The sequence below is a fragment of the Vipera ursinii genome (assembly GCF_947247035.1).
Source record: "Vipera ursinii genome assembly, chromosome: 5".
Taxonomy (NCBI): Eukaryota; Metazoa; Chordata; class Lepidosauria; order Squamata; family Viperidae; genus Vipera; species Vipera ursinii.
Window position 1 is genome coordinate 74,862,692 of NC_139518.1, and position 24,306 is coordinate 74,886,997.

The 24,306-nt window shown below is 36.6% G+C and overlaps 1 protein-coding gene across 1 annotated transcript; it reads right to left on the minus strand.

Annotated features, from left to right (window-relative positions):
• Window positions 1–399: 399 nt before the first annotated feature.
• On the minus strand, window positions 400–23,486 carry LOC310641769 (lipase member M-like). The gene is made up of 11 exons (XM_083365025.1): window positions 23,295–23,486; window positions 20,188–20,408; window positions 19,616–19,720; window positions 15,735–15,849; window positions 14,628–14,826; window positions 13,730–13,839; window positions 10,742–10,878; window positions 4,675–4,824; window positions 4,500–4,571; window positions 2,484–2,549; window positions 400–1,592 (listed from the first exon to the last, which is right to left on the minus strand). The coding sequence occupies exons 2-11, from the start codon at window positions 20,278–20,280 to the stop codon at window positions 1,359–1,361; spliced, it is 1,281 nt and encodes a 426-aa protein (XP_083221151.1). The 5' UTR covers window positions 20,281–20,408; window positions 23,295–23,486; the 3' UTR covers window positions 400–1,358.
• Between the last annotated feature and the right edge of the window lie 820 nt (window positions 23,487–24,306).

Genomic DNA, 24,306 nt, shown 5'->3' on the forward strand with positions numbered 1-24,306 from the left:
CTCGTTGGGGCACGCCTCTGCTGCCTCAACCTAGCCCATTGTTGGACAACTTTGTGGGGTTTTGTGATCATATGCGTCTGATGTATGAGGACCCTATTAAGACGCAGACTGCTACTCGACGCCTGAAAGCTCTGAGGCAGGGTCAACGCCCCCTACAGGGCTATATCAGCGATTTTCGGCTGCTTAGCCAGGATTCCGCCTGGAATGAGGCTGCGCTTGTGGATGCCTTCCAGGATGGATTGTCGGAGGAGATGTTGGATGAGCTGGCCCGTGTGGATATTCCCTCAGACCTGAATGGGCTGATCCATCTCTGCCTGCGGATCGATGCTCGGTTGCAGCAGCGAAGAAGTCGCCGTGCCACCCCACAGACCCCTGCAGCCCCTGTTGTGAGACGAAGTGTTCAACAGCAACAAGTTTATTCTCAGTCAGAACATAACAGAAGCAAGCTAATAGCTGCTGCACAGCTATTTATACGGTTGGCCTCTAGGCGGCGACCAATAGATTTGAAGGAGCAGTTTCCCATCCCAAACCTACTTAACTGCCCAGAGACAGCAAATTCTAGCTCAGCCCAGTAACCATAACAACATACAGAAAGTAGGTCAACCATTAAGCAACAGTTAACATAAGCAAGTGAATTATACATACAAGGCCAATACATTACAATCTCCATGTACCAAGAAAGATTAGTTGCAAGATATACTAACTCATCACGGACATGCTGGTGGTGAAGGGGAAAGTCATTTCTTTATATATATTTCTTTTTCTTTACTATATTCTTATTTTTTATTTCCTTTCTATTTTTCATTTTCCTTTCTGAACCTTCTATTTTTTCTCTTCATTCTTTTCTAGATGGTATTACTTTTTATTGTTAATTGTAATATTTAATAACATTACTACATTAAAAAAGATGGAGGTTGCAGCAATTAGACAAAACCCCACCCCCTTTAGAAATGCATGCAAGGACAGCACATGTACAATGGAATGTAAAGCTTAGGTCATCTTTTCAGAGGTACCATTTTGAGGTTGTTTTTTTAACACGTCCTCTCGAACACTGCTTTTTGCTATTGAAACTAGAAGAAGGGAAAGTCTGTTGAATTGTGAGAATCTTCATTCAGCTCTTACAGTTTGGCATCATCTTTCTCTTATTACACTTTACCCTGTGAGTCTTCCCAAAGTTTAGAATTCACAGGTTGCATTGTTTCAAGGCATCTACATTAACTTTTCTAAAAGGTATCTTTTTAAAAAGTAATCAAGTAAAAGAATTAGACAATTCTGCTTTAGTGAAGCATGCATTTCATCTGTTAAAGAAACGTTTTGGAGTGCCATGTTTGCTGCTGACTTATTAGATGATCCCCAGGTTATTCGAAATTCTGAAGTATGTCAACAAGTTCATCATACAATTTTTGACGTGCATCAAGCCCGAAAAGATAATCATAATGCTTCCAATAAGGAATTATTTTGTAAGAGATCAGATTATTAAGAAGAGAGAGAAGTAGTTCAGTATCCTTTAGTGTAGAAATTTTATCTTTTTCACCACCCCACACGATGGTTGGGATATTCATGCTTCTTATATCATAAAAGGGAGGGCTCATCTAAAGAGAAGATAAAATTTTTATTAAATCTCATTACAACTAAATATTGCTAGTATTGTAATATTGTTGTATGTAACTTGGTGTTTTGAATCATTTAGCTTTGCTACTTCCCAGAGTCTAGCCTCAGGATAGCTCTAAGGACACTGACTTATCTTTTGGGATGGTTGTTAATATAATGCACTTTTGTTATTCATCTCATGCTACGTGGTTATCTGTTATGATATTCCATATCATAACAGATCTATTTTTGAGCAATCTACTTACATGTCTTTCTATCTCCACCCTATTCAACCATAACCCCATAAAAATCTGAAAATAATCCTTTTTAATATTATTAGCACAGTAAGCTTCACTCATTATCTCTAATTCTTTTAATTAATTCCTGCTAATTGGTCCTAAAATAACTTTTCCATGTAATTTAAGAGGGACTCAGTACCTTGTACACTAGAAGCAGTGGTGGGATTCAAATATGTGAGCAAACTGTTCTCTGTATGGTTGCCGCTTCTGGAAGTCCATTTTGGGCCTGGGTAACAAAAAATTAGCTACCGGATATGCCGAAGTGGTGTGAACTGGCTGAATCCCACCACTGACTAGAAGTACTGTCACCAGTCTCAGTCAAATTTGCAAAAACTACTATAGGAATAGACATTCTTTTTTTAATTTCCTGAGAGCTATGTCTGAGTAGATATTGTTTATACTTGATAGAACAGCATTTCATTGATAAAAAGATGGACACTCCTGCCTTTAATCAAAATAAAATTCAGATGAATCCAGGATAATCTGTTAAATATAATGGTACTATGTAAAAAAATTACAACTTTGTAACTGCTTTATCTTCATTCTTATTTATCTGCAATATAGCTTTTATTTTTTTTTAAAAAAATTGTCTACCTGATTGTATTTTTCCATATTCTTAGAACCATAATCAAATTGTTTAAACTGCCCAGTTTCATAAACCTGAAAAAAACAACAGAAAAATATGTGAAACCACTTTTGTAAATTATTTTTATTTTTATTTTTTAAAAAATGCAATTTTCTAAAGCTTCCCATTAAAACTATTTACATAATCCTTTAGAATAGGTTAGAACAAAGCTACACAGAATAGAAGCGGGGGGAAGTCATTCTGGAACAAAACAACTTTCCTAACCTGTTTTTTTTTTTTTTGATAGATTGGAATTTTAAGTTCCCTAATAAATAAATAAAAACCAACACTACCAATATCTCATTTCTCAAGGGCACAATTTTCTTAAACTTGTCACAATGCAGCAATTTTTAGCTTTGTAGCTATAAATGATTGTCTTTCCCCCTTACAATCTGTTCTGTCTTTTGCTCATCTGAAATGCACTCCCTCCCTTCTGGAAATCTGGATAAAGTTCTATCACAAATAATAAGCAACTACAGAGGACTGTTGCCCAGCTTTGTCTGGTGTGCCAATAGATGAATTCAGATGTACTGGTAATAATGATTCACTGCCTTGATGGGGTGGCAGACAGTAAACTGGATTCCAAGGAGATAGGGAGTGCATTCCATAAGAATAAGCAGCAGCTCAGTCCAGATATTTTCTGAGAGGGAAGAAGGGTGAAGAAGACTCTCAAAAAAAGTTCTCAGAGTATATGCTAGATGCAGATAGTAAACAGGGTTCTTTGGAATTGTTGTGATTCAGTGTCAGCCTGTTGTTCTGGCAGCTGAGTCGGATGATTTTAAAGAGGAGGAGGAGGAGGGGTTGGGAGAGCCTTTGGTGTCAGAGGAAGGTTCTGATGCACTGCAGGACTCTCAGCCTGGCCCCTCCCATCTTGTTCTTCATCAGACTCAGCCATGTGAGCACGAGGGATTGGAAGAAGATGATCCACAGCTGGCTCTGTTCAGGGATGCTAGGAGCAGGAGACAATCTAGCAGAGCAGAACAGAGGAAGGCAATGAGGCAACTCAGGAGAAGGCAATGAGAAGCCACGCCTTGGGACTGCTGATAAAAGGGCAAGGTGTGGGAGGTGCTGGTTGCTGAAGGCAACCGTTTGAAGATCTTCTGCTAGAGTCCTGGTCTGTTGTTCTTGTTTAACTCTTGTTTGAACTTTTGGTTTAACTGTTGAACTTTTCATTTAACTTTTTTTTAACTCTTTGTAAATAAATTTGGTTGGGTTTTTTCCAGCCTGTTGACTATAAAAAGGGGTTGTCCCTGACATTCAAACAGGGCTGGTCATAGGCTGGAACAGAACAGGTATGGCAAGATTCTGTCTATAAGTGTAGAACAATAAAGAACTCTGCTTGGAAGAATCAACATGTGACTTTCCTGATTTTGAGGACTAACGCTTGTAACCTGACAGACTATGGAACTTACTTTGCCTGTGAAGATAACTGAAAAGTTTCAACTGATTCAAAATATAGCAGCTTGTTCAATCAGTAAAGTTAATACATTTAGTGGAGTAATACCTGTGTTGTGGGTGCTACTTTGCCAGCTGATTTGCCAACTCCAAATTCATGTGAACCCTTGGAGAAGAAGCATCCCTACTTAGTGGGGGACACTGGAGGTTTGCCCACATGTTTTCTCAATCAGGGCCCTGCCCTTTAGAATACCCTGTTCAATTAGATAAGGAGCATTTAAATGCTTGCAAACTCTTGGGCTGTCCCAGGGATTAGATTAAATTAGCTGATAGTTTTTAATTGCTGTTTGTCCTGCCAACTGCCCTAGTCCTTTTGGGTGTAGGCTCTATAAATAATGGTATAAATAAATACATTCAGGAAGGCTAATGGAGAGAATGAGTAAAAATTATTTTTGCAATTAATGATAAATTTATATTTTTATTTTATTTGGGGGGGAAACATTTATTATGAAAAAAGAGATCAAAGAGGACATTTCCTATTCCAAGTGAGTAAAATTCATATTTTCAGTTTCACATTTCAGAATTTTTACCTGTTTCCAATGTAAGAGAACTTTTGTTGATGTACATCCAAGTAAATGTGATACAATGACATCCAGACGACTCTGAAGAAGAATATTTTATAAAAAAAGTCATTTTCATTTAATTGGTACATTTATGTCACCCTTTGAAATAAAGTAGTTTGTTTAAAATGTGCAATAAACATACCATATTTACATTGTTTTCACTAATTCCACCACCAGACAATGCAATATTCGCACATGTTTTTCTCCATAAAGCCATGTCACAAAACTTAGTGATCAATATCCGTGTTATGTTATTAGGTAGCAAGCAAATTTCTTTTCTGCCTAATGTAACCTGTAAATAAAACAATTCAAATCAATTTTCAATGTATTTGAACTTGTTCTGTCCTTTCAAATTTGCATATTCCAAGTTTGCTTTCAAAATGTTATTCTAAAATTATGTCCTTCAAAGTTCAAATGGTCTAGCATCTCATTCTTCTGCTCTTCAAAAAACTAATCCATTGTACATACTCATAAAATACTTTAGGACACTTTGTTCATCAAGAGTAAAAAGCAAAACTGTCATGTAGCCTGTTAAGGTGCTGCTTCCCTACAGATCCCAAAATTGCAACAACTTTCAAATTGCTAACTGATCTGGTAGCTGATGCAGTCCAACACCACCTAGTTGAAAGCAATCTCTTTCCTACATCAGCCAATCAAAAGAAAAGAGGAGTAGCTTTATGTAGAAAGATACTGCCTAAGCCATTCTTTAGAATGACAGAAGAAATCTGTATACAGGATACTTGGAGAGAAATAAACCCAAAAAAGACCCAGTATACATTTTATTCAAATAGACACAAATGTTGGTTCAGAATTGATGTGATATGGATGTCCCCTGAATTAAGAACTAACATACATGAGATTGAGATAGAAGCTAATATCTGGGCAGACCACAATCTGATAAAGCTGACATGGAGAGGAGTAAAGAAGAAATCAAGATGGACTTTGAATCAATCCCTGTTAAAAGAGAAACAATTTGTAGAAACAGCATTAAAGGAAATAAAATTCTTCTTTTTAAAGAAAATAAAAAAGAGACATCAATTCAAAATGTATGGGATACAGCCAAAGCATATTTTAGAGGATTAGCTATAACATATATAGTTAAAAAGAACAAAGAAAAAACAACAATCTACAATATTAAGGGAAGAATTTAAAAAACGAGTTAAAATTACAAATATATCCAAATGGAGATAAAACATAAACTAAACTTGATAGAGTCAGAGAAAGTGGCCCAACAAATTAAAAGGGCAAAATAAAACTTTTTCAAAAATGCAAATAAGCTGGGAAGATGGCTCGCTTATAAACTGAAAAAAGAAAGAGAAGAAACTGATAAATAAAATGCAAGATGAGAAGTGTGGTTTACAATTTCAAAACGATGCAATAAAAAATAGTTAAAGAATTTTATCAAAAATTATATAATACAGAAGAAATATCTCGGGAAATAGTATGATATATAGAAAATGCTAATCTACCAAAAATTACAGAGAACTTTAAAATGATACTAAATGAAAAAAATTACAATGATGGGAGTGATGGAAGCGATAAAAAACAAAAAAAGAAGATAAAACCCTGGGACCAGATGGGCTACCCACAGAGTTCTACAAATGTTTACAAGATACACTAAGCTCACCAATGAAAGAACTTTGCAATGAGGTATTAAAAGGTAAAGGTAAAGGTTCCCCCGCACATGTGTGCTAGTCGTTTCCGACTCTAGGGGCCAGTGCTCATCTCCGTTTCAAAGCTGAAGAACCAGCGTATGTCCAAGGACGTCTCTGTGGTCATGTGGCCGGATCGTAGGCACTGACGAGGTGAAGGTGAAAACAATAGAACATTTATTAAGTTAACACAGAAGCGACTCTAACAACCGCTTTGACATCTATTTATACGGACCCTGATAGGTGGCAGCCAATGAAATTAAAGCAATTTTCCCACCCAAAACACAAGCTTGCAAAACCATAGACAGACAGTTAACAGTTTAAATGTACACAACAGTTACTTATTTATAACTGCCCATAGGATTCACATCAATACATAAAACACTTTGATGCCATTTCTGGAAGTCCATTTTAGGCATCGGAGGCCCAGGCCCACATCAAATAATAGAACCGGTTGTTTAGGTATTTGAATCCCACCACTGTATAAACTACAAGCATTTGCAGATGTCCTGGTATTCATTTTAGAAGAACCACTGGAGACAACTTCTAAACTACTGAAAAGGATAGAATTTGGAGAAATAGCAGGATTGAAAATAAACAGAGAAAAAAAACCAAAGTTATAGTTAAAAACCTTACAGATAAACAAAAAACCCCAACTGTCAGAAAAAATAGACTTAAAAATAGTTAAGAAAGTTAAATATTTGGAAATATACTTAACAGCAAGATGTGCAATGATAAAAGAAGATAATTATATAAAATTATTAAATCAAATAAAAATAGATTTGGAAAAATGGAAAAACTCACAACTATCAGTCTTAGGAAGAATAGCTACTGTGAAAATTAATATTTTACCAAAACTCCTTTTTTATTTCAAACAGTACCTATAAAAATAGAGAAAAGGTTTCTTGATGATTTGAAAATTTATTTGGTAAGGAAGAAAAGCCAAAATTAAACTGAAAATGCTACAAGAAGCTAAACAAAATGGAGGATTTGGACTACAAGATTGAATCCTATACTACCAAGCATGCACTCTATCATGGTTAAAAGAATGGATAACCCTCGGAAACAAAAGAACATTATATTTAGAAGGACATGACTTACAATTTGGATGGCACTCATTTTTGTGGTATGGAAAGAATAAAACCCACAGATATTTCCAAAACCACGACATAAGAAACCCATTATTATTTGTATGGAAAAAGATAAAACCAAAAATCTATACAAAAGTCCCAGGATGGCTATCAACGATGGAAGCATTAGTTCACCCAAACTTAATTAAATGTGAGAAAATTCTAACATATAAGGATATTCTGAATGCAGATGGGAAATTAAAATCTAAACAAGAGTTAAATATCAGGGTATTGACTTATTATGGTGGCCCAACTGCAAATGCAATTGAGGTATGATAAAGATATTTTTATAAAGACCAGATAATGTTTGATCACATGTTGTTGACGTCTGATGAAAAACTGATTTAAAAATTGTATAATTTTTTACCAAATCTGAAAATGGAAGAAACAATGATAATATGATAATATTGGCAAAAAATGGATATAATATAAAATTAGAGAAATAGCAAAACCTTTGGGAAAGAAACTATAAATTGACAATGGTAAATTCGTATAAAGAAAACCCATATAAAATGTTCAATAGATGGCATCTTCCACCTGTTAGATTAGCAAAAATGTTTAAAAATATATCTAGTAAATGTTGGAAGTGTAATCACAATCCTGGTACATATTATCACCTGTGGTGGACATGTGTTAAAGCAAAAAAAAAATTGGACAAAAATACATACTTGGTTAGAAAAGATGTTAGGGAAACATGTAGATTTTAAACCTGAAATCTTTTCATTAGGTATAATTCCAGAAAAATTTGATAAACAAAATGTATATTTAACATTACATGTATTAATAGCAGCAAGGATTGTATTTGCTCAGCACTGGAAAAATGAGATAACACCATTGGATGAAGTGATAATCAAGACTATGCTGAAATGGACAGACTTTCATTGAGAATCAAAAAAAAGAAGACATAGGATACTTTCAAACATGGAACTTATTTTATCAATGGCTGGAAAAATGAGACAAAGAGTAAGAACTTAACTTTTATTACTAAGCAAAAAATCAACCCAGACAACATGTTGCTCATTAAACACTAACGAACTGTAATAGTAGAAAATTAATAAAATACTTTAAAAGACAAAACAATCTCTTTCCACCTGAGCAGAAAGGAAACCACCCCAATAGCAGAAGAACAAAAGATCAGCTCCTAATTGACAAAAGAGCCTTGGTGGAGCAGTGGGCTGATGCCTCCTTAAGTAACACCAGCTGCCTGCAATTAGTGCAGGTTCGCATCCCACCAGGCTCAAGGTTGACTCAGCCTTCCATCCTTCCGAGGTAGGTAAAATGAGGACCCAGATTGTTGGGGGCAATAAGCTGACTTTGTAATAATGCTGCTTGGGGTGTGTGTGAAAGCCCTAATAAGCAGGCATATACATAGAATGAAGGCTACTGCTAAGCTTGTAAGCCGCCCTGAGTCTTCGGAGAAGGGCGGGATATAAATGCAATTAAAATAAAATAAAATAAATAAATAAAATGCTTTTGGAAAACTGCAAGAGAAGGAAGATAAACCTAAATGTAGCATGGATTGACTACAAAAAAGCATTCAATTCTCTGCCACATGACTCGATAATCAAGGACCTAGAAATAATAGGAGTCAGTAGAAACATCAGAAAATTTATGCAAAGATCGATGGCACAATGGAAGACACAGTTGCAGGTCAATGCTGAGAGACTGGGAGAGGTTAATATCAAGAGAGAAATATTTCAAGAAGATTTGCTATCACCACTACTATTTGTCATTGCACTGTTTACTCTGTCAACAATACTGAATAACTCAGGCCATGGCTATCAAACATCAAAAACATCTGTCAGACTATCCCACCTCTTTTACATGGATGATCTGAAGCTGTATGGAAAAACACCATCTGAAGTAGAATCTCTGCTCAACACTGTCTGTATATATAGCCAAGATATCGCAATGGAGTTTGCATTAGACAAATGTGCCACACTCACTATGAAACAAGGAAAAATAACCCCACTAAAATAACATTAAGAGTCTGGATGAGGATGATTACTATAAATACTTGGGTGTCCTTTAAGCTGACATCAAGCACACTGAAGTCAAGAAAAAGATTAGAGATGAATATATCAAGAGAGTGAAGAAGATCTTAAAGTCCAAATTCAATCAAGGAATTAACATCAAGGCAATCAACACCTGGGCAATACCAGCCATTGGTAAGGACTCAATAGGTAGACAAAAATGCCAAACCCAGTCTAAACATCTGGCTGACTGTGTGATGACTGATGATGATGATGATGACGATGACGACAACAACAACAACAGAATAGAGGCATGGGAAGACAAAGCACTACATGGCCAGTACATTGAAAAAACAGCTAGGAAAGCAGATAATAACAAGACCTGGCAATGGCTAAGAGCAGGAAAGTTGAAGAAAGAGACCAAGGGACTAATTCTGGCTGCACAAGACCAAGTCTTAAGGACAAGTGCATACAAAATCAAAATTGAGAAGACAGCAACAGACAGTAAGTGCCACCTATGCAAAGAAGCTGAAGAAACAGTGGACCACCTGGTAAGCTGCTGCAAGAAGATTGCACAGACTGACTACAAGCAGCAGCATGACAAAGTAGCAACAATGGGGCATTGGAAGATCTGCAAGAACTATCATTTGCCTGTAAGCAAGAACTGGTGGCATCATAAAATAGAGAAAGTCATAGAAAATGATAAAGTTAAACTGCTCTGGGACTTCAGAATTCAAACAAACAAGCACCTGCAACATAACATCCCGGACTTAACAACTGTCGATAAGAAAGACAAAAAAGTCTGGATAGTGGATGTGGCAGTGCCTGGAGACAGCAGAATAGATGAGAAAGAACTGGAGAAGATAACAAAATACAAAGATCTACAAATATAAAGAGAAAGACTGTGGCAAAGGCAAGCAAGGGTAGTACCAATAGGCGCCTTGGGTGCAATCCCAAAGCAACTGGAGCACCACTTGAACACCATTGGCATTGACAAATTTGCCATTAGTCAATTGCAAAAGGCGGCCTTACAAGGAACTGCTTCCATCCTGTGACAATATCTGTAATACCATCAAGCATCCACATCTGCCTATCCCAGGTCCTTGACTCGATAGGTAGACAAAAATGCCATATCTAGTCTGAACATCTTGATGACTGTGCGATGATTAATAATAATAATATAAAGGCCTTCCTAACTTGCTGTCTGCTTCCAAGAGAAGAATAACATAAAAGTATCTACTTCAGCTTCCCTTGACAGAGTTCCCAGCATATTTGTAAATATTTACAATATTATAAACCTGTTAGCAATAATCCGAAACATACGTAAGCACCATTAACTCCTACTGAAGGCAATTCCATTTGATATAAGATTTGTTCTTGCCTTTTAAAGAAGATCTTAGCAATAAAGTAATTAGCATATTCATTCTTTGAAAACCACAGCATCAACCACATACCTTTATAATATCCTGATTCATGTCGATTATCATCTTATACCATGGTTTGACATTATTCACCAAGTATATTGGACCAAGTACAAAAAAGATTTTTATTTTTTCAGCTAATGCTGGCATAGCTGAAAATGCAATGAATCCTAAGAATAAAGAAAATTAATGATTATTCAGAACCATTACTAATCACAGGCTATTTATAATAATTACACTATATCCGCTAGAGCAAAAAGTGGATAGTGTATCCACACAATTTGATGGTGATAAATCCCTGAATTAAGAATTATCCTGAAGGAACTTCTACAACTATTTTGTAAAAGAATTCAAATGTATTTTCACTGACTGATTTCCTGTCAATTTACCACCTTCAGACATCCTTAATTAGATGTTGATTGTTTTCTTATTATGTTCTTGTGGATGAGGATTTTTATATCCATCATATTTTATTAATTGTTGTTGTTGTTGTTGTTAGTTGCGAAGTCATGTCCAACCCATAACGACCCCATGGACAACGTTCCTCCAGGCCTTCCTGTCCTCTACCACCTTTGGAGTTCATTTAAGCTCATGCCTACTGCTTCAGTGACTCCATCCAGCCACCTTATTCTCTGTTGTCCTCTTCTTCTCTTGCCCTCAACCTTTCCCAGCATTAGGCTCTTCTCCAGTGAGTCCTTCCTTCTCATTAGGTGGCCAAAGTATTTGCGTTTCAACTTCAAGATCTGGCCTTCTGAACAGCAGTCATGGTTGATCTCCTCTAGGACTGACCGGTTTGATCACCTTGCAGTCCAAGGGAGTCTTCTGCAGCACCATAGTTCAAAGGCCTCAATTCTTTGGCATTCAGCCTTTCTTATGGTCCAATTTTCACAGCCATACATTGCAACTGGGAAGACCATAGCCTTAACTATACACACTTTTCTGGACAGGGTGATATCTCTGCTTTTTAGTGTGCTGTCTAGATTTGGCATGGCTTTCCTCCCCAAGAGCAAGCATCTTTTAATTTTTTGGCTGCAGTCCCCATCTGTGGTGATCTTGGAGCCCAGGAAAATAAAATCTGTCACTACCTCCATTTCTTCCACATCTATTTGCCAGGAATTGAGAGGGCCGGATGCCATGATCTTGGTTTTCTTAATGTTTAGTTTCAACCCAACTTTTGCAATCTCCTTCTTCACCCACAACAAGAGGCTCTTTAGTTCCTCTTCACTTTCTGCCATTAGAGTGGTATCATCTGCATATGTTAGGTTGTTGATATTTCTCCCGGCAATCTTAATTCCAACTTTTGATTCATCTAGCCCTGCCTTTCTCATGATGTGCTTTGCATGTAAGTTAAACACGCTGGGTGACAGTATACAGCCTTGCTGGACTCCTTTCCCAATTTTGAATCAATCGGTGGTTTTGTGTCCAGTTCTCACTGTTGCTTCTTGACCCGTATATAGGTTTCTCAAGAGACAAATAAGATGGTCTGGTACTCCCATCTCTTTAAGAATTTGCCACAGTTTGTTGTGATCTACACAATCAAAGGCTTTAGCATAGTCAATGAAGCAGAAGTAGATGTTTTTCTGGAACTCCCTAGCTTTCTCCATGATCCAGCATATGTTGGCAATTTGATCTCTAGTTCCTCTGCCTCTTCAAAATCCTGCCTGTACTTCTGGTAGTTCTCAATCCCCATACTGCTGGAGTCTAGCTTGTGGGATTTTAAGCATAACTTTACTAGAATGTGAAATGAGTGCAATGGTGCGATAGTTTGAACATTCTTTGGCACTGCCTTTCTTTGGAATTGGAATGTAAACTGATCTTTTCCAATCCTGTGGCCACTGTTGAGTTTTCCAAATTTGCTGGCAAATTGAGCATAGCACTTTTACTGCATCGTCTTTTAAGAGTTTGAATAGCTCAGCTGGAATACTGTCACCTCCACTAGCTTTGTTTTTATTAATAATTTTATTAATAGTTATTTTTAAGAGTAATTTATTCTATTCTTATATGTTGTACTTCGATAATAGATTTAATTTTTGCCCTTTTTTACATGGTTTGTCCCTCCTATTCATTTTTTTTCTTTTAACAAATTTATAATTCTTTGCATAGGGGTGGAGTTGGAGCAACTGAATGGAGCTGAGTGTTTACTGGCAGGATGCCTTTCCTGATGCCTGCTTCCTGCTCACAGCATATATTTTCTCTTTCCGCCCAGAGAGAAAAATATCTGCCCCTATCTAGGATCCAACTCACAGCCTCCTGATTATAAGGCAAAAGCTCTACCTCTAGGCCACCACACCTTATAACTTTCTTCTTCATTGATTCAGTAATAATGGCTTATTACCACATTACACATAGGAATTTTACCCAGTCATAGGAGATTTTTTTTTTGAATGGGGAGGATTCTATACAGATTCCAAGGATTGAATTAAAGGCCACTTGTTTTAAATGCAAATTAAAGGATTTTTGTTTTTGTTTTGTTTTAGTGATAGCAATCCCATTCCATTTGGAATGTCGCATAGCACAACCTATCTAAGGATATGGGTCAATAAAGATTATATATGTTTGGCTTACTCAAGGCTCCCTATCAAGCCCTAGCATTTGCTGGATAAAACTAGCTAGATAAATCAATAGAAGGTCATGGTGTATGACAGGCTTTTCTGTCTTATATACTGGTTTCACTTCATTCACACTTTCCATTATTTTGTCTCCAACAAATTGTTCAATTACTTCTTCATTACTTCTTACCATTCTCCTACAGATCTAAAAATAAAATAAAATGAAGAATATAATTATAGATATGCTGTAAGAATTAATGCTTAGAAGTCTATAGCTCTGGCCAGTTTGCATCCTGCCAGCGATTACCATAGTACAATGAACTCAGATAATATGTCCTGGTACCAAGCCACAATGTTGTCACCTGCATCATGATCTCATTGCATCGTTTGCCTGATGACATTAAGATGCTTATCACTTGTTCTTCCATCCCCTTGCTTCCCTTTTCACCCCTGCAAAAATCCAAGCATTTACCTATAGTGGATCCTTGGGAATAGCCAACATAAAAAAGTTGTTTCTGTCCAGTTTTAGCTAGGATAAAATATATAATAGCTGGCAGGTCTTCCATTGCCATTTCGTGAAAACTGAAACAAAATAAAGTCAATCAATCAATCAATCAAATCTTTGTTACAGTCATAGCCAAATGTTGGAAAGGTGACATACAAACAATTGATAATTTTAAAATCTAAGAAACATAAAATATGTAAAGTTAATTTTTAAAAAACCTAAAAGGTATATATAAAAAAACTAAAAAGGAATATTAAATATAAAAGAATTATATGGCTGACTAAATCTATTATAATACAAAACAAAGAACTGGATGATGAAACTTATATCACTATAGCAATACATGGTAAGCTACTCAAACTATCTCTCTTTCCAGATTATTTTTGCATTAATTGAGTTTATAATTGCTTGTTTGTCATAAAACTATAGGATGGGAAGATTTTGAAAATCGTAATCTAATAGAAATGTAAAAGAAAACAATCACCTATCCAGTTGGGGGAAGAATATGTATGGAAGGATGGTTTTCAAGAAAATCACGATAGTGGCCGTGACTGGTGTTGATGACAGTCAAAGCCCTGCCCTTTTTGTGTGTGCATTTTGACATGTTTAAAAGGAGATAGGACTTTGATTGCACAGTCCTAGCTACCATCTTGATTTTTTTAAATCTCTGCTGTGGATGCCCTTAACAGCTGATGATCATGGATGCTTCTGTCCAATCAAACTCATAGTTCAAGGTATTAGGTTTTCCTTTCAAGTCATAGACATGGTATGATCCATCTCTTGAACTTCTGTCATATTTCATGCCCATATTAAGTGAAGTTTCATCACTCTCCCCCCTCCCCAGCACCAAATGTTTTTAACTTACCTGAAATTCCAGAATTCTTCTTCTTTATGTGAAAAGTGCTGGTGTCTTTTACACCATCTGCTTCCTCGGTTATTTGCCAACCAAACATCAAAGCCAGCATCTGCCAGTATAAAACCTAAGCTGCTATTGGGTTTGTTAGTTATCCATATTCCACAATCTGTAAGAATTCCTGGCATCAGTAACACAGCAGGTTTTGAAGCTGTAAACAAAAAAAAGGAAAGGAAGAAAAGAAGGACAAAACAACAAAAAAGTAATTACATCAAATTGCCTATGGAGGAAAAAAATCCAGTTCATAATTAAGTATCTGGCCCAAATTACAACTGAACTATAAATATGCAATCCAAAATAACATTAGAAGGCAAAAGAACAGTACAAACATTTGCTTTGGCTTAATATTTTCATTCATTCATTCATTCATTCATTCATACGTACGTACATATGTACGTACGTTTGTTTATAACTGCCCACCTCACATGAAATTGAATCTGGGTGGCATTATAACACTATATAACTATAAAAATAAGGTTATGTTCTTTCCTGTTTCCCCATGTTCATTTAAATGAAATGATTAGCATGTAGTTTAGTCATCAACCATCTTGAGAATTCTTGACTGAGATCTAGACCTGGGAAAATCCCCAAACATTCCTATTACATGATATAATAATATCACGAAAAATGAAACAAGCTTGAGGCCATTATGGTTTTTTTTCTGTGTTCATTTGTTTTCAAGGTGGCTTCTGTTTCCCATATGTATGAACAAATAAATTACTTCAAATGATCACCCCCTTTATATTTTATTTATTTTATTTTATTTTATTTTAATGCCATTTATATCCTGCCCTTCTCCGAAGACTCAGGGCGGCTTACAATTTAAGCACAAACCAATGTGCTTAGCAATAGCCTTCATTCTCTTATATGCCTGCTTATTAGGGCTTTCACCACCACCCCCAGCAGCATTATTACAAAGTCAGCGACATTATTACAAAGTCAGTTCTCTCACTGCAGAAGATATCTACAGAAGTTAAGAATACAAATAGGATATTTCATAAGAGCAAATCAGTATTAATAAACTTTGCCTTGGTGAACATTAAAAGCAAAAAAACCAACCTGTTGTATCTAAGGCTTTCTTTCCAAGAATTCTGTTGATAGTAAGGAAGTAACCATCATTTGTCAGGATTTCATGTTCCTCATTAGGATAACCATGATATTGTAAGATCTCACTCTGGAAAAAGATATAAAAAAGATACTCCATTCAAAACCTTGTCTTAAATTTGTAGTATGTTGGATAATATGTCTTTGCAGAAATGTTTATTAAGGCAACACTACATTCTTAATAAATCCGAGAGAGAGAGAGAGAGAGAGAGAGAGAGAGAGAGAGAGAGAGAGAGAGAGAGAGAAGCGGTAATCAGTATTGTTCAACTTTTAATCTCGTTTACCTTTTTATCAGATCCACCCTTACAAAATAAAATCTTAGCTAATAAGGTTCAGGCAACAAAGGTTAATATCTTTAATCATAAGGTTTACCGCCAGCTAGATTTGCCTGTGGAGTTGATGGGAACTTTTAACCTGCCCTTCAATTGATGGGAATATTAATAACAGCAATGTCACTGCATATTATAATAAGCTAGTTCCACAAATGAAAAAGTGACTTTTTTGATAATCTCTCCAGTATTTGGAAGAATAATTTATATATATATATGTGTGTGTGTGTGTGTGTGTGTGTGTGTGTGTGTGTGTATGTGTGTGTGTGTGCGCGCGCCAATCTGACAGAAGTCCAATGGCAATGATTATAATTTTCCACTACAATTCTTGCATTGAAGCTGAAGTGAATCCACCTGCTTTCCATAGCTGCTGCCAGTTTGTCTCCTGTATAAGATCACCAAGATCGGTATCCTCAGCTTCCTTTAATCCATAGGGTGGATCTTTATTGCAATATTATTGCAATTATTATTGCAATAATAATGTACACATTTTTGAGGTTGTTCCTTTTCATTGTTCTAAATAATAAAGTATTAAATTCTCAGAATTAGTATAAGGCCATATTGCTGAAGTTCTAATATTTCTGTGGCCGCAAGGAGATTTGAGTTGACACCAAAAAAGCTATGATATCTTATCACCTATTCATTGCTCTATCTTATCTTTATTGAGAGGTGCACCATTACAGTAAAAATCTTTCAGTCCATAAAGATTATATTCTGTCAAATATTTCCTTTTAGCCAAACCAGAATAAAGATCTTAATCAAAATAGGTTATGAAAGGAATAAAAAGAGAAATATCATATATCAAAACTCTGTATTTATTCTTACAAATTTGGAGAATATTGAATATTAAGAATAAATGTTTCAGTGAAAACATTTTCAATCTGTCTTATTCCAGAAAAATGTTTCAGATTAAAACAACAACACTGATTTATAATTTTATTTGATTTTAACTAGTTTCAGTCTGAAACCAGTGTTTAGAAGAGTCCTCTATGAATGGAATCATATGTCCTAACGTGCCACTTGATAATGCATTAAGTAATTGGTCATGCCCCCGCCTCTTGGGGCTGGAGGAGATTTCTACTGAGTATTGTCACAGAAGTCAAGAAAGCATCTACAGTAGTGCAATCAATGGGTGCACCACCGTAAGATCTGTTATGTACTGGGCTCATAGTAATACCATGTGAGTTGCTGGAACAGCTAACGGCTCTCCAGCAACCCAGACTACAATTGGTTATCCCTAGGTGGCAATGGTTGTTTCAAATCTATTGGCTGCCGCCTAGGGGCTAGATTATATATAGTGGTTAGTTGCAGCCATTTGCTCAGTACAGATTCTGCACGAAATAAAATATGAGTTTCCCTGTACTCAGCTACCTCATCTTCATTCCTGCACCAAAGAACCCGCTATTTAACAAGGTCAATGACAGATCAAAAATCTCTGAATTCAAAAGAATATTCCAACCCTAAATAGGCATGCTAAATGATACCACTAGGCAAATAGTAAAAAATTAAAAATAGATCAAAGAAAAATGCCTGAGTGTTTAACTTTTAGGTAAAGGTAAAGGTAAAGGTTCCCCCGCACATGTGTGCTAGTCGTTTCCGACTCTAGGGGCCGGTGCTCATCTCCGTTTCAAAGCCGTAGAGCCAGCGCTTGTCCAAGGACATCTCCGTGGTCATGTGGCCGGCATGACTAGATGCCAAAGGTGCACGGAACGCTGTTACCTTCCCACTGTAGTGGTCCCTATTTTTCTACTTGCATTTTTACGTGCTTTCGAACTGCTAGGTTGGCAGAAGCTGGGATGAGTAACAGGCGCTCACTCTGTTACGCGGCACTCGGGATTCGACCCGCCAAACTGCCAACCTTCCGATTGACAAGCTCAGCGTCCTAACCCACTGAGCCACCGCGTCCCTTTTGTTTAACTTTTACTTTTTGAATATATTGTTTTGCTTTGTTATTTGCTCTTAAAAGTTGAACAGCGGTTGAATGCTGATTTATTTCAACCCTTGCTGGACTCTGTGTTTTTCTTTTCCTTTTCCTTTATGTTTTTTTTTCCTTTTTTCCTATAAAGACTGAGAAAGATTGGAGAATGGATTTATTACATCTAACTGGAAACCGTTTCTGTTTGGACTTTGTTGGGAAGATAGGCCCATTGTGGAGACTGAATGTATTATATTTAATTAGACAACAAAAAGATGGCATTAATAAACAAACATGTATATTTGATCTAAGACAAATTACTTTTAACTTTTGGGATGATTTAGGATAGATAAGATGCTGTGGCAAACTTTCTACGAGTATATTACAACAACAGTTTCTTAACAAAGAGTTTTGAGATATCATCATCATCATCATCATTATTATTATTATTATTATTATTATTATTATTATTATTATTATTATTATTATTATTATTCCTGTTAACTATTTCATCATTAATATAGTATGTAAAAGACAGGTCAATAACTTGCAAGTAGATTTACTAGTTTGAAAAATTTGGGGGGGAATGTTTTGCAAGGGGTGGGAACCAATATTATAGTAATGTATTAATCAATATTCAATTAGTGGAGATATATGTATACATGTATTTTTTCTTTTCATTTTGGTATACTGTTTAAAAATGTCTTGATTGTTTTATGTTTTATCCTTTTTTGGATTTTTTTTGGAGTTCTGTATTTTAACTTTCCTTTGAATAAAATAAAAAGTAGGGAGGAAAAGAAATATGATAAGCAACAGAAGAAAAATCAGTAAAGATTTTAATTAAGGTATGCCAGTCAACCTGGAAAATGACACAGTGGTCACAAAGAAGTAACACTATGTTCTAACAACAAAGAAAGGAGACTTAACAGCTGTACAAACTGTGGTTTTATTTCACACACTAGTGAAATAATGCTTAGGATCATCCAGTTCAGATTAAAGAGCCCTTGACACCCAACATGATAAAAGAGGAAGTAAAGAAGAATAGAAAAAGAGATGCAAGATATTCACTCTGGCTTTTTAAAAAATCCAAGGAACAAGAAATATTGATACATCTGGATAATTGAGAAAGCCAAAGAATACCAGCAAGAAGTCAATATCTGCTTTATTGATTATAGAAAGTCCTTTGATTATGTCTATCACGTTGTTATAGAATGTCCTTAGAAAAAATGAGATTCCCTGAGCATTTCATTGACCTCATGAGAAACGTACCACATATATATTGTAGATCAGGAAGTCTCTTCTCTAGACAGAATATGGTGAAACAGATGGGTTCCAGGTTGGCAAAGAAATGAGACAAAGCTGTATACTCCCTTCTTATTTAGATATTGAGGGAGGTTTCCATTGGCCTATGAGTACCCCTTGATCATTGCAAACTCTAAAATAACTGATTCAAATGTAAACTTACTAGTATAACCTTGACCATTGTTATATATGAAATCTTGATTCAGAAACCGGATTAGAATTGACAATGGGGTTCCAACCCTTAATGTATTAAATATTGTACTAAAGTATATTAACGAAGTTAAACTTACAATATTCATGAATGTTTCAGGGTTCTTTGTTCTTGACAATTGTTTGGAATCATTGAACTCCAGAACCAAAAGAGATATCATGAGAAACAAAAACATCTTCAGTATCTGTAAAATAGCAATATAACATATAGCATTATTGTGCTTTTGCCAGACATTTTTAAGTGATTAAGATTACAAATTAAAGCCAATATGTTTTTGATGTTGACAGCAGTGTTATAATGAGTGAGTACCTTATATTACTATGCAGCCTTGAGGATTTGAATCTGTTGCCACATTTGTTGTTTCACACAAATTTTAGCCTTTCTGCTTAGTCAAACATTACACAAGAATATTTAGTTCATTTAATCATTTAATCCACATAACTTTGAAATCATTTTTACTTTGACAAGATAATGCTATGATAAGATGCATTATTGTATTCAGTAACAATATGCTATTATCTTCACAATCTCATAAATATATCAGAAGTAATTTCTTTAAAAAAATAATACTTGAAAACAATGCAACCACTATTTTGAAGCATATATTTGGAAGCATATATATGTTACTCATCCCAGCTTCTGCCAACCTACCAGTTCAAAAGCACGTAAAAATGCAAGTAGAAAAATAGGGACCACTTCAGTGGGAAAGTAACAGCGCTCCATGCGCCTTTGGTGACTAGTCATGCCGGCCACATGACCATGGAGACATCCTCGGACAAGGGCTGGCTCTTCGGCTTTGAAACGGAGATGAGCACCGGCCCCTAGAGTTGGAAACGACTAGCACGCATGTGCAGGGGAACCTTTACCTTTACCTTATCAAAATAAAAGGACATTTGTAATTAGATGACAACAAGATTGAATAAAAGGTTATAAAAAGGCAAAAGCTAAACAGAAGGGTGTCTAATTCAAAGGAACTGTGAATCATGAAACTTGATGGACAGGCAATTCTGATTACAGTAATACTCAAGAGTTTGGAGGGAGGAGAATTTTTGTGTAAAACAATGTGTACCATTTTCTGAGCCCTTATAAATGAAAAAAATATTCTTGGGGTGGGGAGAGAACATCCTGCAAACACCCTTGCTATACACATATTCCTCTTTACTGCTTAGGACTGAAGAACATCTGAATGTTATTAAATGCTATTATTATGTGCTCAGCATATAAGGGATTTTGACCTACAAAGGAAACCCTTCATGCCTGCCTGAAAAAAAAAACTAGCTTAAAACACACATATGACTAAAAAAAAAATTGAAAGAAATTCTTACCACTCACTCACTCCTGGGCTCTGCTGTATATGAGGTGTTCCAGATAATAAAGGGTGGAGTTATTTGTAGGTATTGTGTCTTGAAGGATATTGAAACTAATGTCTTGGGATTTACTGTTGCACCACACTAACATTCCAGGCTCTTCCAATTACCATAATATTTAATTTTTTTAGAGCAGGGATTCCCAATCGGGGGTGTGAGTCGATACTCCAAGGGGTGCAAAAACTTGGGTTTTCAAAATTATACTGTATGTGCATAATTTGTTGCCTTTATTTTTAACTTTTGTAAGAGTTGCAAGAATATATCAGAAGTGTTCTAGGGGTGTGGGGTATAGAAAAGAGCCGCTGGTTCAGAGAAAAACAGAAATATATTCTTCCCGGCTGCATTTTTTTAATCCCGCTATTCCTGTATATTCAAAATATTTATGTTTTTAAACACAAACAAGTAAAGATGCATGCATTTAGTGAAGAAATTGAGATTCTCACCCAAAAATATCGGTGAAATAATATGAAAAAGTTTCTGATGACTATGAGATTAAGACTGATCTGTATAAAGAATGCAATGTACTGAACAAATCCATTACAGGGCTATGCAAGCATTGCTGGATATTCTATCTTTTACTTTGCAAGAGAGAGAGTTATTACAACATAACACTAGTGCTTTTACTAGATATGTTTAGTTTCAGAACTACCTCTAATATTTCATTTGTTTTTTGATGCCCATCATCAAAGTTGTCTGGGATGTAGCATAAATGACAAATTATAATAAGGTCATATTTCTCTATTATTTGAGCCTGGAGGAACAGACAGACTCAGTATGGATTCTTAAAGCCTAGCTAAAAAAAAGTGTGTCTGACTCCTTTGGAAATTCATCCTGCAGGATTTCCCTGTAGTTGTGACATTAAAGGCAAGGATAAGGAGTTGCAAGACCTTCCTTTGGGACCTTGGCTGTTACCAGGGTAAGTGGCTCTCCCTGAAGTAGGAATGCAGTTAGTTTTTCTTAAAAAATCATTTCTTCTTATTGACCTTCTTTCATCATTTCCTCCTTTCTTGGGACATTTTGGAGGTCACTCTAGCCTTGCCTAGTGAATGCTCAACCATGCAACCTCTTTTCCCCTTCTTTTCCCCTTCCTTCTTTCCTTCCAACTGGTAGGAGGGAAGAGCAAAGTCAGAACTTAATTTAGTTGTCTTTGAAACCTAGACTGGATCATGAATCAGAATGGTAATATGAGTGAGGGATTGAAGGATCCATATAGCATCGGTTCTCTGAGCAAAGATAAGTGCTGTGCAGAATAAGAATATTTGTCTTATAAAATCTGTTTAATACTGACAATATGGGAAGATACATTTCAAGTATATGGTGCTGGGTAACCTGGAAAATTCTGGTTCTCTTCCAAAAGCCAGCCTTTTCTAATCTAGATCAATTACCAGTCTAAAATTTCCGATTTACTGTTTAGATATATTGATTTCCAAACACATGTTTGTCAAGGTATTGATTTAACAGCTAACCAGCTTATGTAATGTAAGATGTAAGATGTAATGTAATGATGGAAATGACTCAGCAGGGTCTGTGTCTCTTTAAGAACATTTGTATAAAGGGAAGGCTCTGCTGATGTGTTTCTCTCTCTTCCATTTCCTGCTGTAATTGTGGTTCATTGGATGCTGCTGTATTAGCACATGTATGTATATTGTTCCTGGTATATGATATTGTAGATAGTGTAAAATAAACCACCATTTAATACAAACCACTGTTTACTGTGTTTACTCCTGGGTTATCTCAGTGCAATAAAACTGTGCATGCTCTGAAAAGTTATGGGCCCAGAAAGAGGAGAAACCCAGTAAGAGCTTGACCCAGAGCCATAGGAGTTAAGGCTTGTGGTTTGTAGTGGTTTGTGATGGTAGCAGGCAACATGGACTCCATCAGCATAATGGGAGGAGGTTTCATAGTATCTCATCTGAATGAGACAAACTACCTCTCCTGGTTTCTGAAAATGGAGATGTACCTGCAAAAGGAGGAGTTGTGGATGATAGTTACTGATCCACCTGCAGCCCTGGATGATGGGGACCAGAGAAAGAATGAGAAAGCATTGGCCAGCATAATCCAGCATAAGGATAGCCAGCTGATACATGTAAGGGTTCTCCAGTCTGCTAAAGAGTGCTGAGAAGCTTTGCACAGTGTGTATGTGTGAGAGACAGTGAGCAGCAAAGTAATGCTGACAAGAAAGCTATACAAGGCCCAACTGAAACCAGAAGAGAGCATGCCTATGCATTTGCAGTCGATGAGAAAGACTGTTCTGTTCCCCCCCCCCCAGGTACAAACAGACAGACAAGCAGGCATGACTAGCAAGGGTTAATTGCTCTGGCTGAAGTAATTTGCCATCCGATAAAGCCTGGGCAGCGAAATACAAGCAGTTTGCCAAAATAAACTCCTTACCTCAAGCATCCGCTGAAATGAGATAATGTCCAAACAAACAGTCCAGAAATACAGAAATACAGAAACGTTAAGAAGCCAGACCAGGGTTTCACACAGATAGAAAATCCTACAGAGTTCCAAAGACGTGACCAGAAGTTGTTTGAATTATTGTTCATCACAAAGTCCTGAGAGCAGCCATACCCCCTTTTGTACCTTGTGGGGTGTGGCTTGGTGACTCAGCTAATCCTTGGCCCTCCTACTCTTCTTATGCTGCTGTAAATGCTTGGCTCTGCGTCGTTCTCGGGGATCCAGCCATGATTTATCTTCGTCACTCCCCATCTGCTGCAGCTGCTTGGGCTCATTTCCAGCCTGGCTAATTACAGGCTGCTCCTGTCAGCCTTCAGATGGAGATGGAAGCCTTGCCAGAAAGGAGGGCCCCAGAGAGGGAGGCCTTGCCAGTTCCTCCCCATCATCCTCAGAGTCCTTTTCCTCAGGTAGGACAGGCTCTGGGGTCAGGGCCACAACAAAGACATTCCTAGAGTTAGAAGAAAGAGGAATGACTTTTACTGAGGCACACAAGGTGTATGTGGTGCTCCTTTCATTGGATAGCTCATGGGATGTCGTAGTGCCCAGTTTACAGTCCATGCAAGAGAGGGATTTAACCATGAGTTATTTGACTGGTCGGTTGCTGGAGGAGGATCAGAAACAGCTGGAAAGGCAGCAGAGGGGTGTGTGACAACAATGCACAGACGAGGCCTAGAACTACAACATCCAAAAATGCCAGCAGAGCAGCCGAGAACATTTGCACGTTGAAATGCTGCTTCAAGTGTGGTTCTGCAGAACATCTCCAGAGACATTTTACCTGGCAGCAACTTTAACAGTGAAAAACACTTGGTTATTGGACCATGGGGAAAATCAGCATATTGCAAATGACCCCCAAATATTTTCAAACCTAAGACCAGCTAAGGAAACATTTGTTAGCTTAGATAATGGACAACAGTCTGCCATTAAAGGGGAACATAAAGTATATGTA